The 17,242-nt window shown below is 29.2% G+C and overlaps 1 protein-coding gene across 5 annotated transcripts in view; it reads left to right on the top strand.

Moving 5' to 3' along the window:
* LOC141534210 (agrin) overlaps window positions 1–17,242 on the top strand; it is a 123,283-nt gene that overhangs the window by 13,838 nt on the left and 92,203 nt on the right. For all 5 annotated transcript variants that reach the window (XM_074253407.1, XM_074253408.1, XM_074253409.1 and 2 more), the window contains exons 2-3: window positions 7,796–9,466; window positions 14,202–14,237. In XM_074253407.1, coding sequence (XP_074109508.1) covers window positions 8,017–9,466; window positions 14,202–14,237 — 1,486 coding nt within the window. In that variant the 5' untranslated portion in view covers window positions 7,796–8,016. The remainder of the gene's footprint in view (window positions 1–7,795; window positions 9,467–14,201; window positions 14,238–17,242) is intronic.

Raw genomic sequence — 17,242 nt, forward strand, 5'->3', positions numbered from 1 at the left:
AAGCTCCGGAGATATATGCGGGTTGTATAGTTCAAGGAGTTGAAAGACCAGGAACCAGAATCATAATTATTCAACTTAATGATAAAAACTACTAAAAAAATTCAGTGCATTGCAGTACTACAAGTCCTAGATTTTCTTTGATTTATAATATGAAAAGCTTATTTCTCTCGTGTGACATAATTTATTCAACATCTAAATCATTTCATTGTTGCATATCGTTAATTTTTGTTGTATTATTTGAATAGGTTGACACAGTTATTTATATTTAGACAATGTATCAAAAATCCTACTCGGAATATGTCGCTTAAAGATATACAGCTCTGAAATGAAAGTACGATTAAGAAGCTTCGAAGTTTATTACATCTAATCTTGTTGCCGCTTAACTATAATTTACTATAGAGCTGCAAGAATTCGCTGACGGAATGTAGTAGATGAAACGTAACTGTTCAGACATTCTGAAAGGGTTAGCGGAATACATATCATACATACTACGTCGGATTAATGATCTCTTGGGATAGGTTAACCAGCTTTCTAAGTACAAAATATGAATTTAAATATCTGAATTTCCCTAAAATCGATTAATTTTGAAAAAAAAAATTTTTTTTTCATTAGTTATTAAATTATTATTATTATTATTATATAATTCATTTCAAGCCAAAAATCCTTTATAATTTCAGGGATTTACTATTCAAACATTTCTTACATCAGAGAATATCGGCGATGTAAAGCTTTGAAACTACTGAAAGAATTTTATTTTTTATTTATAACGCTCTACCTTTTAAAGCAATGTAATTAAGCTTTGAACTTTCTACAGAGTAGAACTACATTATAAACGAGAAATAAAATGCAGTATTACGGATTTTTTTTTTTTTTTTTTTTTAAAGTTTAATGTAATTTTTTATAAATTTAAAATTTTATAGAACAAATTAAAATATTGCATACAAGTCTGCAAGTATTATTAAAGTTTCTTCACTATAATTTAATATTCATTTTGTTCGCTGGGTGCAACTATTTTATCATTGAGCTAAAAGCACTTCTATAAGAAAAAAGGAAAAAATTAACAGCAGACAACAATAAAAATGATGAAGTAAATTCTTCCGGCTAACCAAAATTTATGTTACTCACAAGGATTCCAATAAAGTGCGCAAATTTGTTTCTTAGAGCATGTCAAGTTTATTTGTGGATAGAGAACATTTTCGTTGATGCTCGAGATTCGGTGTTCGTTGCACGACCAAGCGGGTACTTTCATCCAAAACTAGTTGGTCCCAGCGGCTACCAGGGTTCTGAGGCTTGTCACTGTGAAAGTGGGAAGAACTTTACTCCATTACCGAGTACACTACAACTACTAGTCTTCATGATAGGTGCCGACTGCAGAGTATCACGCGAAACAGATAAAGTCTCTTTTCTCTCTCTCTCTCTCTCTCGCTCCTCTTTTCTCTGCAATGGAGTGAGGGTATTTGCCGACATTATGAAAGGTTGTATGCGGAATGTACTTACAGTGAAAACGAAGAAACAAGATCCAACTACGATGCACCAATTGTCGAGAAATTTGTTGGAAACTCCATTCTACTTGCTCTTTAATATTACGAGGGACCTATTTAATTGATCATCTTCTCTTCTTCTCAAAGTTTTACAAAGGTCTTAATGGAAATTGTAGTAATAACAAAAATTGAGCCAATTATAAACTTTTTACTAAATTTGTTATTAAGTATTTTTGTATACCGTAAGCACGAAGAAAATCTTAAATTGTATCCGTAATTCCTAATATTTATAGAAATTATACAAAGCCTAGAGTGTGAATGATTTAATTTTTTTAATTTTAATCCCCCACTACTTTTGAATTATTCGTAAAAGCATTGCCCAGTAAAGTTTAAAACTTGATTTCGGAGTTTAAAGTGGTTAATTTAATTAAATAAATACTGTCAAGTATGAGATTATTGAAAACATACTCTTTACTTTTTTTTTTTATCTCAAAAAGCTCTCATACTTGTTATAAAATTTAAAAGCAAAGTCTGTATGTTGCCGGAAAAAAATATCAAATCTCTTACACCGCACAAAGAAAAAATTTGCTGGTTTATGTTGAGATCGAGCTGACCGTATATTACTTACATATAAAAGATTTTTCTTTTAAACTCAAAAGTAATTTCAAAGCTCTTGTACCGGTAATTAAATATACGAAAGCTTGAAAACCAACAAGGGAACATTAACAATCACGTTCAAACGAAAGCTACAGACGAATAAAGGGTATATTAAGAAAGCAAAGACAAACTAGATCCGGCAAATGCTATTTAAAATGTTACAATTGAAGTAGCCGTCTTTTGACAATTTTTAAAAAGATACATTAATGGTCGTTCGATTGGATTGATAAATAAAATTAAGTAAAATTTTATTAGGTTGCGTATTGGACAAAATGATGTATTTACAATTCGGTTGGTATCACTTAATGAAGCTCTCTTTCACATGGGTGTACGAATAAACAGTTAATTTTAATAATGTCATCACGAGTGCGCATAATGATGAGTGATTTGAGGGAGCCTGTATGCATGGGCTCGATGATGCTTCGTAATCGTGTTCGTGTTCATAATATGGAAATTCGTGGTCATCGATAAATTATCATAAACTGGTGGTGGTTCGTGGATAATCACCGCGAATACTGAAGGTCCAATTGTATATAATACTAATCGCTTTAATTTTAAAAAATTATTCGAAATGAGTCATATCGTACTTGAAATTCGTTATCATTAAATTAATAATTTACTGACTTTTGAATAACTAATATAAATAATATAATGAAGCTATAAAATTGACAGGAGTTATTTTCAGTTATATTTTCGATCAATACATAAATTTTATTGATTTTCGTTATTTTAAGGTTCCAGAAAGCTCTCATTTTTCTCTATATTTTTGGTGGGTGTAAATAATAATTTTTGCTTTCAAAATCTTATAAGATTTATAAATTTGACATAATCACTGATGTTATAAACCAAGTACTTTACAAGTTCAGTAATCAAATTCAAATCGTGAAAATTTAATATAAATTATTTTTCTTCAAATACTTTAAATCGTATTTATAAAATATTTATTTGAATCGAAAAGTAGTAAAGTTTCGAGGGTACTATTGCGAAATTGTGGGCAATTTATTTCAAGTAAGATTTTCTGAATTACTTTATTCATGTAAGGAGTTATAGTAGCTGTTAAGTCAGCCCACTCCTCTCAGTAACGTCGGTAAAATAGTAAACTTAAGTGAAGAGTTTTCTTATATGTTTTCGATTTCTCTTTGAGTTGTCAATAATTTTTTTATTCATTTATTTTTTTTTACATTAATAATATTAATTATTTATTAATACCTTCTAACAGATTAAATTTATTGACCTAATTTTCATGAATAAATCTGATGTATTATAGAAAAAATTTATTGATTATAACTGTTTATTTTAAATAGCTTCGATATTTGATATTTAATGGTAGCACGGAAACTAAAGAAGAAAAATGACTCATAATTTTAACGCTACTATCCGTCATACTTTTAACGTAGTTATACCATTAGTTGTTTGATGATTTACAATTTTCATTCAATATCGGATGACGTTAGCAGTGAAGGAAACTCTTCATTATTAAAAGTAACTCGACGTCAAATTTTATATCTCACTGTAAAGTTAATAAATCAGAAACTAATCAGATCAGAATGAAAATTATCGATAAAGCAGTCCAAGCTTTAACAAATAAAAAAGAATATAATGAATTAAAATGAAAAATCGTGGTATTTACAAACTTTTATAAGTCTTTAAGAATTCTCATTAATGTTACAGGATAATTTCATTGGAATAAAAATGAAATTCAATTACTTTAGTGAATCGAACTGATTGCATGTTTCATTATAAAAGTTTTCGAGTTATCGAGAAATCAAGCAGAATACCATTAAAGGAAAAATTTCGTCACAATGAGATATAATTACAACAGCACAATGGGACGGAATAAGAAAAGCTTTTCTATTATGGAGAAAATTTCGTGATAGTAAGAAAATTGTGATTCTTTTGAGAACACAGAGAACATTGCTCAATTATTCTTAAATTGAATGAAAAAAAAGTATCTTTGAATTTTTTTTTTAATTAATTAAACATGATTAATATTGAGAAAGTCATAAAAATGCAGGGGAGTAATAGTTGATTGATTCTGGACGGTAATATATATGACAAAGCTGTAGGTTAATAATTTTATACCTGGAATAAATTAATAGAAACAATTTTTTTAATGAAAAATATGTAATAAGTCAATAAAATTAGATATAGATCGGTATGAATAGAGAAAATATCTTCAATAAGTAAAAATATTATTATTATTATTTTTCTTTAATGGAAAATCCTTTATAGTTTATTATTTTAATTTTAAATAAGCATAGCCAGCGTAAAATTAATTTTTTTGAGAATAAATGGAACATAAATAAAAAGTTAAAAGATGAAAAAAAAGTAAAAAGTTTTTAATTTCAATTGTGTAATTATCCGAGACTACCTGAGTTATAAAAAATTACTATTCTACTCCCGACTAATTGAATTTAGTCGCTTCTTTGTTTTACGGTTATTTCAGTCGATAATGTAAAAAATATTTTAGGGATTGCAAGAATAAAACGCAAGTGCTTCATTATCATCGTTTTGGAATAACTGCAGTACTAATAAATTAAAAATGCTCATTTGCCACAAAATTAATTACCCAAAGTTTAATTTCAATTTCCATAAATTACAATTCTGTTTTATTGTGAAGCAATTGTTAAATATTGTTTTATCAATGATTAATTTATATTTAACAACTTTGAAAATTAGAATAAACAGCATATAGTTGTATATAGGTAGCTGAGCTCAGTTTCTTTCAGCTTTCTATAACAGTTATAATTGTTACTGTGAAACTTTAATTCTCAAGTTGTGCGAAAGAACGTTGAAACTGGTTAAAACATTCAAGTTTACTCGATTTCCCAGGTTGTGATTTCTACGAATCATTTTATTTTTTTTTTCCTTTTTTTATAGTATTTTTCTCCATTCACCCACATACCTCGCCATGTTTTCACTATGGCTAAGCGCTAGAGGGTTGAGAGAGGTGTGTATTCTCACATTAAACATTCAAAGCAGCAATAAAAAGGAAAATGCATTCACATTCTGCATTGCGACTGTGGTCCAGGAAAACATAAATAATTCAACAGTTTTTATGTTATAGTCATACTTTAAAAATGAGACAGTGCCAGTGAAAAAGAGTGATACGCAAACATAAATAGATATCTTTTGGCTCTGAAAGTTTCCTTAAATTCTCTTTTAGAACGTCCGGCACAAAGTAATTTTTTAATGAATAAAACTTTACAATTAAAACAAAAATTTTTTTTTAATGACAGCAATTGAAAAAATTTTTCCTTTATTTTTTTGTAACTGTTGATGAACTCGGAAAAATTTATTTCAACCCAATTGATGACAAGGTCAGTTAGCTTGTCTATTCAGCTTTAATTTGCTTATTGAAAGGTATTCGTAGGGCTATCGGTTACCGAGATAACGATAGTTGAATAAAAAATGACTCTTTTGTCTTCAGGCGTCGATATTTCAGCAACAAATTATCGTATACTGAATCTAAAAGTAACTTTGAACGGTGAAATAAATTCTTGACTAAAAGGAATTTTTTGTGTACTTGACAATTTGAAAAAATTGCAGAAAAAAAATTTCACGTAATCGATTAAAGTTTTTAAAATAATAATATAACATAAAAAAACTACATAGAGCTTTTAATTTATTAATTTTAGTAGTTTTAATTACCATTAGTGCGTTTTTTACTGTCTATTTTAACCACAAAGCAATAGGGGTGTGGTGAGTAATCTTTTACCTCGAACTATCTTTGCGATTTATATAGCATGTAATAAATTAGTGTAAAAGATGCACTTTAGTATCAGGGCTTAAGCCACTGTATATATTTAAATAAATTGTCCAGGTGATCGCAAAGATTATATAGTATTCTAGGATTCATCTATTATTATCCAATGGAATACTTAATACCGTTGTGGCATATCTTCTGGTATCCCTTTAAATTGTAGAGAACATGAAGATACTGGAAGAACAGTGATAACGTAACCATGGACTTTGTCGACAATTCGATTTAGTCGAGTACGGGCATCGAGAGAGTCGGAATTTCAACAAAGTTTTAACGGAGTGCGTTGTCGGAGAAAATAGTTTCGTTGAAACTCACCCGCTGGAATCCGAGTAATAACGGAGAAAGCGTTACTAATTTTCCACTTGCCTATACTTATTTTTAGGAAAGAATAAAAGTTCGTAATTACACATCGTGTATCGCCGGAGATAACAAACCGAGCTCATACATAGCCTGATAAGACCAAGTATGACAACATCAGGCCATTTATGGACATATCAGAACATTTCTTTACAGGTCTACTTGAGATATAAAAAATAGTTTAAGTCTTCAGTTTAATACTTTTTAAATTAAAAAAAAAAAAGTTTAATAACATGCAAACAAGTTTTAAAATTTCAATCTCTCCTGTTACTCAGGCGGCCATAAACTGATTAAAAAGTTTATTTTTCATTTTGATGTATTGATGTTACACAAATTGATATAATATCGGGAAATAGTTGAAATGAAAATAGTTAGCTAATAGTTTTATGGTTTTTTACGAAAAAAATTTTAACCTTAATATATTCAAGAAAAAGCGGAAAAGGAAATACATATTTCTGTATCAAAGAAGAGAAAGTCTATCTAATTTAAAAAATTCTCACTTTGTTTCTATAGGTCAGTTCAGTGGCTACAAGGGAGGAATTGTCGGAGTTAAACAAGCTTTTGTTTCTCAAGTATCGTTTTCATCTTACTGTGTTATTAAAATAGCAACAGAAAATTTGAAAAATTGAAAAACAAAAATTTCAAGACTTTATAGAATAACTCATTGATGACAATAATATAAGATTAAATATTTTTTAATTTTGGCAAAAGATATATACTTCGTTTTGATGTATTCTAAGTTAGATGTTTTTACGTTTAACACTAAGAAAGTATGATGTTGATCTCAAAAATTACAGATAAGACGGTACAATCCTTTTTTTCAGATCTAGGTCAGAGGTTTCGCATATTGAACGAGAATAAAACGCAGCAGTCTATTTTTGTTGTATGCCCGGGTGAATGCAATAAAATAATACAAAACTGAAGATAAGAAAGACAAAATATATGATGCATTTTCTTATCAATATTCATTCATGCGTAAGATTCTTGTGTAAATTATTTCTAGGATCAAGAAATTGCTTACAACTCTGTAATAAACAGCCGACCTGAGAAATTCTTATGCTAGTCGTATATGATAAAATCAAACCTTATCATTTTTTTATACGAAAAAATTTTTTTTTCAATTTTTTTTCAATAGAGAAAAACTTAAGCTTTAATATGATATTTGAATTTTTAATATTGGTGAAGGATTGAAATAGATCTAACCATCAAAAAAAAAAAAAAAAAAAAAAAAAAAAAAAAAAAAAAAACACTTTTGAAAAATGAGATTGATGATGATTCGATATTTCATAAAAATATAATTGTTTTTGTTCGATTTACTTACACAATTAATACTATTAACATTATTACTATTCATTTCACATAAACAATGATGTAAACTCGCTAAAAGTGATCATTTAAATTTAATATTGCATGTATATTTGAATAATTAATGATATCCTTTATCTATTGAATTATTTAATGTAATTAAATATTAACAACCAAAATAAACTAACATTACTAACAAAACTAACACAAGCTTTAATTTTTTAATTTTCAGATGTGCCAATAATGCGACTAATGATGGTTGACATGGTCTAGAAATTGACATCAGTGTTCGTAGAGTGTACATGGTAGTGAGGAAAAATGAAGATAGTAAAAGGCTCAAATAATTGATTTGGAAATCATCACTGTTCGAGAGAATCAGAAATTTGAAAGATTAAAAGCATTATTCACATATGGATGAAATAAATTGTACCGCGAACATGTTAATTGCTGAAAATGCGAAGAGCAGGCAATGGATTGAAACTGGACTTGACAGAACACACACCAGGTAGCTCATCATCACGGTTACCTAATTTGGTGGAACATGCGGAGAGTATCAGCTGTCAGGGAATTACCGGTATAGCCGGTGAAAATTTGAACAGTAAACTGCCAAACGTCGTCGAAGGCTCCATGGACTATGGTAACGAGCGGCGGTCCTCCCGTTACCTGGATTATGATCCCAAGTGCTTCCAAGATAGTCAGACAGCTGGAGGTTACATTGACAGTGGTGGTGGAGTCGCGACTACCAATGATGTCAGCTACGGTGATAGAAGTTATTTAGCTCGGAGCTACGACAGAAATTTATCGGACGCTGGTTATGATAGGGACAATTTAGATCGATACAACAGTAGACTTTATCCAGATGAAAGCGTAAGATATGACAGAACAGCAGATCGGTCTTATCAGGAGTCTGATTTGGATGCTCCGTACGAAAAAAAGGACAACCAAAAGCTTAGAATTTACAATCAGGATTCTCACGATATTGGAAGAAGGTATTCTCGAGATTTGGGGAATTACGAATACTCGTCTCGATATGCTGAAGAAACCCTTAAGCTCGAGCCGAAAAAAGACCATTGTCATCTCACTGATAAAATATATGAGCCGGTGAATAAAGTTTATGGCAGCATAGGCAAAAGTGGATATGAATCGGGAGTAAAAACTCGGGAATCATCTTATGAGCTTGGTACTTGCAGTAATTCCGAAATAGTTGGCAGACTCAAATACGAGAGCAAATATGATTCTAGTGCTAAAGTTTATGGTACTCTACCTAGATATGAATCATCCGGGAAAAGTTATGATGGCTACGATACAGCCGGAAGGTCTTATGAATCAAAGTACGATGATGGAACTTACGATTCCGGAACCAAGGGGTTTCAATCTTCAACGTCTAAGTATGAACTTAGCACTTGCAAAAGCTATATTCATGAGAGATCAAAGTACGAGCCTGTTGCTCGGTATCAAGATACATCCGTTAAATCCTATGATCAGACTTTGAAAATAAGTGAATTGGGCACCAGTTCGAATGTGTATCAAAGGAAACAGAATTCCGAATCTACTGCTGCTACTGCTGCTGCTGCTGCTGCTGCTGCTGCTGCTGCTGTAACGTCAACTTCGGAGAAAATCAATGGATATAAGAAAAATAACTTTGAAGCATATGGAGTCTACTCTGATCCAGAGGATGATCACGGGTTTATTTCTGAAAAGAAAACAACTCCCTATACGTACAAAGGAGTTGTGGTAAATGCTACCGGAGAATCCAGCGTGGTGGATCAAAAAAAGGCTAAAGATCCCCAACAAACAACAGTTACCTCGAGTCCTTGGTGTAGACCCACCATTTTACTGCTTCTTCTTGTACTTCTTATTGTAATTTTCGTTCTCATTGCTGGGATATTGTTGTATTTTAATTGTAAGTATAATAATACTTTCTTTCTTATTTGACAATGATAATAATTCCTTTTTCTTTAAATTAACTAAATTGTAAATTCAAATTATCAAGGTGTAACTTGTCGATAGTAATTTATCTTGTCGTAATGACTTCCGATAGTAATAACTCAGGGTTGTGTCTTTGACATAGAATAATGAAATAGCAAAAAATTAAAGAATAAAAAATAAAGAAAGAGTCAAGAAGTTACCTCGATGTCGGTAGCACGTGCTGGTGATACGTTAGTGGGGCGTAACTGTCTCCCCTGCAGTTTTATGTGTCGAATTTGACATGCCTCGCACGTAGAGACTTGCCACTAGCGAAACTGTTTGGTCGGAATTACAATGTGTTTCGTAATGAGAGCAATGAGGACACAGTATCCAAAACGATACTCTACGGATAAAGGAAAGGGAGCATTAATAAAGAAAGAAAAATGTTGATTTCAGAACGCTATTATTTTGTTTTGTCAAAGTCACCTCAATTTATTTTTACAGAGATCACTATTCTTGTTTTATGATTTTTTTATTGGCATACATTTTGTCGCATAACTCTTCTAATTTTTGATACTTTTAATATTCTGTTGTATAAAGTTGATTACAATATAAATATACCAAAGTTGCAATAACCTTTCCAGTTTTAGTTCACAGTTTTAGCAGTAATTACAGGTAATTTTATTGCATCTTTTTTACTTTCGAGAAAGACTTTCTAGTTGAAGCTACTACTACTATTTTTTTTTCCCTACAAACTTCTTTACTCTCTACCGAAATCTACTATGATCGAAAAACGTTCTTAAGATTTTACTTAAAAGTATAAAGAAAGAGTACGCGATGAGAAGGAAAGAAAATAAGATTGAGAAGTGAAAGAAAGAGCGAAAAATAATAAGAAAAAGTAAGATGAGGTGAGAGAAAAAAAAAGTAAAAGGGAGAGTTTCTAGGATTTATCGGTGTTAGACTTATTAACTTTCAAGTAAAGTTAACATTAATCTTGGGTAAACTTCGACAGATGAGTGTAGCCAGCTTCAAATCATACGATCAACATTTTATCCTATCCTCCACTTCTTTAGGATTTCACTTTATTTTTATCATAAAAACTTTCCTTTGATTTATTTTTTATATCTTTATACAGCTAATAGATTGGTCGAAAAATAAATTATCAATTTATCTTAGGTAAAAAAAGACTCCTGCTTATGCAGATATTTAAATAAATGGATAGATCTACGTTTATCAGTTTAATTTTTAATAAATTTCATGACCGAGGAATAGAAATGCGCATAAATTTATGCATAGCAAGTTTATTTTTTTTGTCTCGTAGTTAAAAAACATTTGTTTCTATTGTTCGATAAGAAAAAACAAACAAGCAAGAAAAAAAATAAAAATGCAGGTATAGTCGGAGACGAGTTACGTACTTGAAAGAGGTGCGAAGAACTGGTGCTTGCAATTACAGCTGTACCTGAGAATCCAATTTTACACAAGACTCATTTATATGGTATGCTTGGGTTCCTTTCCTCGTTTTCTTCGTCTGCCAACAATTTTTTTTATATGGTATTTCCTTCTGTTAAAGAAGAGATATTTGCATAATTTGTCTTGGCAAAAAATTTCATAATACTTGTCCCATATTTCAAATATGTCTAAACATTGTTAACTATCGTTAGTGTTTCTGCGCTTCGTTTCACAAATTGTGCATAAAAAAAAAAAAAAAAAAAAAAATAATAATAATAATAATAATAATAATAATAATAATAAAAAGATTAAATGTCTTGAGCTTAAAAATAAAAAAAATTGTTAGACAAATTTTTGTTAAATGGATAATTGTAAAAATAATATACGATCCAGGGCTTCTTCAATTTTTCAGTAACAGTTATCATAGTTCTGAGGTCAACAAGAACAAAAAGATAAAATGTAAGCGGGTGTTTGGCAGACAAGCAGTTGGCAATAGTATGAGTGCTGTTGCAGGTTGAAAATGAGGATGAAATGGAGAATAGCACAGAAAACGTTCATAAAGGCAGATTCTCAAACATGTGCCTTACATACTAAATTTCCGCATTCGATTAAACCCCAGATCTGTTTTAAAGCCAGAACTAGTGACATTTATGAACGTGAACTGGAAAATCTTGAACTATAATATAAAAAAATATTCCCTTATCTTTTCCTTTGTCATAAGCGTTCAAGTGTTAAAACTATTTTATGTAAGAACGAGTTAATATTGTAGTGACGGTGATGACTTATGAACATCGGTTTTTAAGTCAGACATTAGATATTCACAAAATACTTTTCCAATTTAATTGCTTTTATAACAGGCTTGATATATTTTATTTTACTATCAATGAAACTATTTCTATAATCGGTAAGTATCAACTGATTTTACCATGATAGTTGTAAATCTCAATAGTAACCCTTAGAAAATTAAAAACTATCTGGTTTTATGTGTTTTAATACTCCAGTAAAATTTAGATAAAAACTCTAATTAGAAACATTTTTCTGTCTATCCATTGTAATACTAAAAAAATTATTGATAATCAATTATAACTGAATTAATGAACTGAAATTTTGCATAAATCGTAAATTGGATTATTTTTCCTATTTAGTAACCCTTAAAAGTCTAATTAATAAAATCTATAATAGTATTAAATGCACAAATAACTTTTTAAAAATATCTTTTCTAGTTTTAAAACGTAGAAAACTATACTGTATTTTTTCTAATTAAAAAATATTAAATGAATACAACAAAAAATATAAATTTGACAAAAAATTGTTGTAAGTAAAAATAAAAATAAAAGGTTTAAATAATAAATCCAGAGAGATAAAATGAATACTGGATCTATAAATGATTTTATACTTTTGTGATTTTATGATTACAATCGATTTCGGTGAAAATACAAATATAAAGTGAGAGATTGTAGAAATAATAAAATATTGAAACGGTCCTTCGCAATGTTAAAGCACAAATTCACTGTCGAAAGTTTTCTCATATTTCGCTCACTTTTTTCGTTCTGAGAAACTTTAGTCGAAATGTATTGAAGAAAATCAATCACCCTTAAGCAATATATAGCTCCCCTATTTTGATCGTTGTTTTTCGTGTTCGCTTCTCTCTTTATCAGTTAAATAATAAATTTTCTGTCAAACGTCACTTTGTTCGACCTCATCATCAAGAAAATTGAAAGATAGTTCACATTAAATGATTAGTTTTAACCTAATAAAATATTGATGGTGTCTATGGAAAAGTTGTTGGAACCTAACGTGTACTGTCAGAGGTCCAGTCAAAGGGATATTATCCATTGATAGCTGAGATAGTGACACTGACACTCGAGTAGATTATGGCGACATGTGTCAACTACATATGTTGACGCATATCCTAACATGACGTAGTATCGACGGAAGTTAATATGTATGACTATGTACATAACAGCAAAACGTTATTGCATACATGTACTGTTACCCGTTACTTTAATAGCTTTAAGTAGCTTAAACGACTCAACCCTTTGGTTCAAATTCGAATTTTGAGGCTACACAAATGGATGGATACGTGTTACGTTGGTGAGAAAGCTCTTGTCCAGTCTAGTAAACTCTCGGTTCGTTAACACGTTACACTTTGAGGATGTTGCACATGTTTATCTTCTAACTATCACGGTAGATGATAGCGAGATCATTTAACTTAATCTCTGCGATTATTATTGCAGATACCAGCTGCGATAGATTCATGTCCTTTTATTTATAATGATTTTAGATAGGGCCTATTTAGTTAGGGAAAGGTTATTACCAAGGTACTCTTACTTTGCTATATCAGTCTGACCTCATTTCTTGTTACCGCTAGCTTTCAAGGTTCATTATAGAAGCTTTCGATAGTCTTACCTATGACAGGCATCACCCGATGCATTAACTATAGGAGCTCCAATTTTCTCGCTACTTAGGCATCGTAAGGCGACAAGAAATTTACTTTAAGGTAACTTTCTATATCATCAACATTAACCACTGATTTAATCTTTATGTAGTGGGGCTTGTTATATAAATTAACTAAGTGCTGATTATATTTGGTCTTCCCTCGGAAAGTAGAAATGCTTAAAAAAAATTTTTTTTTCCGAATTTCTCAATTTTTAGTACTCATCAAAACTCTATGAGGCAAATTTTGAAATTTATTTTAAAACCCATTCAAAAGATATCAAATTATCAAAATATCATAATATATATATAACAAAAATAATTTAATTAAATGTCAACACAAAAAAAAAATTACCTGTCAGTTGAGATGGATTAGCTGCAAAATCTGTAAGGCAGCAGCCATTTCCAAAATTTTCTTTATTGATTTTGTGCACAACCATCAAAAGTTTTTCTACAAAAATAAAGAGTTTTGATTAATTCTGATTTAAAATACTAGGTGGCAAATAAGTATCAGTTCTATATGTTAAATATATGACTCAATTTGAAATGTCGAAGTCATATTCTTAATTAGTAGCAATATATATTGTTAGAAATGTCTATGCAACATGAATTATAGCATCCACTAACATAGAACTTACCAGAAATTTTTTTCCATGCATTACTTAGTCTATATCTTTTTTAAGTTATTGATAAAAATTTGTCGTGATAAAAATATAAATACTAAACAGTATATTCTTAATTTTTATAAAGAATGAGCATATGATAGTGAATATAAATTAGTTATAGTTGTTGGTAACAGACTACTGATAGTAAAATTATAATTTTTTTTTTTTTTTTAATTTCAGATATGTCCTATAAACCACGACATCCGGTAATTGAGGGTAAGTTTTCATTACAGTAAACACAACAATATTTATGTTTATATCGTATTTAAAATGACACATCGTTTAAATTTTTATGATAATATCTCAACGTAATATTTTATGCTGAAGAATGCGAATTTCATAGAATATGCCAGAGAATGTGAAGTGGAACTACTAACAATAGTAAAACCAGCCCTTAAAATATTTAATAAAGTATAGAATTTTTGCAATAATGTCCGTGCATAGCTTGATATTTTATTAACAAGAAAATTTTTTGGAGTATTTAATCCATGGAAAATTCAAAAATTTGTAAACATAATTGATAAATAATATAATATTATTGCAAGATAATTTTAGGCTCATAAAATGATTTTTAAATCCCCTGAAATTATTATATTTATTTCAGTTTAGCACCAGCCTTTCTACATACTAGATTAACGTGTAGTTTGATGGCTTCTTATTAAATTATAGAAAAAGATTACAGTATATATATATATATATATATATATATATATATATATATATATATATATATATATATTATATATGAAATTTAAATATTCACTCCTTTCTTCTAGACAATTAATGTATCTCAATAATTGACATTTGTTTCTTAAAATAATGTCATTCACTCGGGCTTACTTTGAAAGATAAATCTATCAGTTTGAATGATACATTTATCTTTTGTAATGAATAATTACTTTTTCAACCAAATATATTTAAAGAGCTGTAGATAGCTTCTCACATTGAGTTTTGATAACTTTTTTGTATCCAGATATGAAATATAGAAATATAGTTCATTTTGCTGTATTTGAATGCAGGTCCTATAAAAAATTATAAGGAGATTTTTTTTATTTTACTTAATCATTTAAAATATTTAATCTAAAATAACTTATAAAATTTTTGCTTCCTTTTTTTTTTACAGAAGTGTATTGAACCCTGAACCGTATTAAAGTTCAATTGATCGCTTTAGCGGTTTTGCCTATTTTGCTTAGTATGCTTGGTTAATGAAAGGCTCTAAGATATTCTATATAGTTGAGATATTATCAAAAACAGCGCTTTGCCAAAGTGATACACTATTTTCATGATTTCGTCGTTGTTTTATGGAAGGCTTGCGTGTTGGTGGTTCGAACTTATGCCTACGGTCATCCACAATCCTGGTTTAGTGTTAGTCACGGAAAAGAGTCCTTTTACTTCCATTCACATATGGCTCAGTATTACTATCTTCACTACATCAAACAGAGCGTTTCTGTGATTATTTCCATATTATCTTGAATAAAAGTAAATCATCATGAAAATTATTTGAGATTGTGAATCACGATTCTTAAACTATATAACGAGAAACATTAAGCTTAGCAGTGATATACTATTTTACTTATTCATTCAGTTTATACTATTTTATAAAAATAATTGGTTTAATAAACACGTAGGTTTCTTTAATGTTAATCGAAAAATTCTTCGTGAAATCGTGAGTGTAATGATAACGTAAATAAGGTTGGAGCAATAAAATAGTTTTCGATCAACAAGATAAATTTAACGATAATAGAAAAAAATTTGGAAAAACTAAAATTCCGTGCTTCGCATGCTTTACACGTGCTCAAATTTGATGTAGTAAAAAAAAAAATTATGCATGCATTCACTGAAAAAAATTGTCACATATCTTTCTATATTATCGACAATAAATATTAAATTTTTTACAATAGATACATGAATGAATAGTATGAGCAATTAAGAATAAAATGTACCTAAATACATACCTGAAAAAAAAAAAAAAAAAAAATTGGCTACAAATTTTAAGGAAAAATTATTTATACCATTATATCAAATAAAACAGTAGTTGTAAGTTGAGTATCAACAGCACTGCTAAGAAAATTGTAATGAAGTTTCTTTGCTTTACAAAGCAGATAACTTCAGAAGGAGAAATGTAAACGAAAGATTTTCTATTAAATTAAATTTCTCTGCAAACTTGAAAGTTGTCAGTCAGAATTTCAGTGACTGATACGACGATTTAATTGGGTATTGTTTTTTTTATTTACCTCTAATCTAAATTTTTTATACTCAAATTTCGATTAGCTTGTGCGATAGAAAACAACAAACAATAAAACTATGATACCAATCTTATATGAGGAATAATTTTTAAAAACATCATTTATTTAAATCAACGCTTCCATCAAATGAATATTCATTTGTAAAAGATATTAAAATAAGTAAAGTTAGTGAATGAATATTAAACATCGTTTAGTTTTATATTATTATTTATTTTACTCTAAATAAAATCTATGCTAATAAATAAGTTTTAGTTTATTTACTGATTTTTTATTAGATAATAAACGTATCTATCCTCAATCTCAGTTCTAAATACACTAGAAATTTAGATATATTAAAGAAAGTAAGGTTTAAATTTATTAATTTGTGATGTTCGTCAGGAACTAAGAAGTATTCAGAAGTTTGTACTAAATGTAAAGGATAATGTTTTGGAAAAATAGTAAAGTATAGAAGAAAATTTACTGTTAACAGCAAGGTTCAAGACCTCAGTGATATTGTTATTTGGCAAGATTTCTTGTTTTACTTAGGAAGTGTATATAAACAACAAAGTGGCTTTCCTTAAGTTTATTTTTATAAATAAATTGTTACTTCTTCCACTTGAGTATCTATAATGACCTAGTAAAGTTTTTAAAATTTCAGTAAATATTACTTTTTAGGAGAACAAAGTTTTAAATTATAAATTGATTGCAAGCGCAAGTTCCCGACCTGAATTGAGTAGGTGGTCAATATTAGTTTTATTTCAGTTTCGCTACTAATGGTGTATATTATTACTTTGAAACATGCGGTTGACTTTGTAATATTAATTCTTCGTAAAAAACATTCTAGAATTTTATTCAAGTTTGTTCATCAAAGCTTTGATCTTTTAAGTTTCCATAAGTTTGAATAATGTTTATGATTATAAATTAAAATATCAGACATTTATTTAAACATTGGAAGTAACTAATCATAAATAAACAATTCAATCATTTTTTTATGGA

This window comes from Cotesia typhae, unplaced genomic scaffold (genome assembly GCF_013202065.1).
Source record: "Cotesia typhae breed Kobodo isofemale line unplaced genomic scaffold, CoteBio_Ctyphae scaffold_13, whole genome shotgun sequence".
NCBI lineage: Eukaryota > Metazoa > Arthropoda > Insecta > Hymenoptera > Braconidae > Cotesia > Cotesia typhae.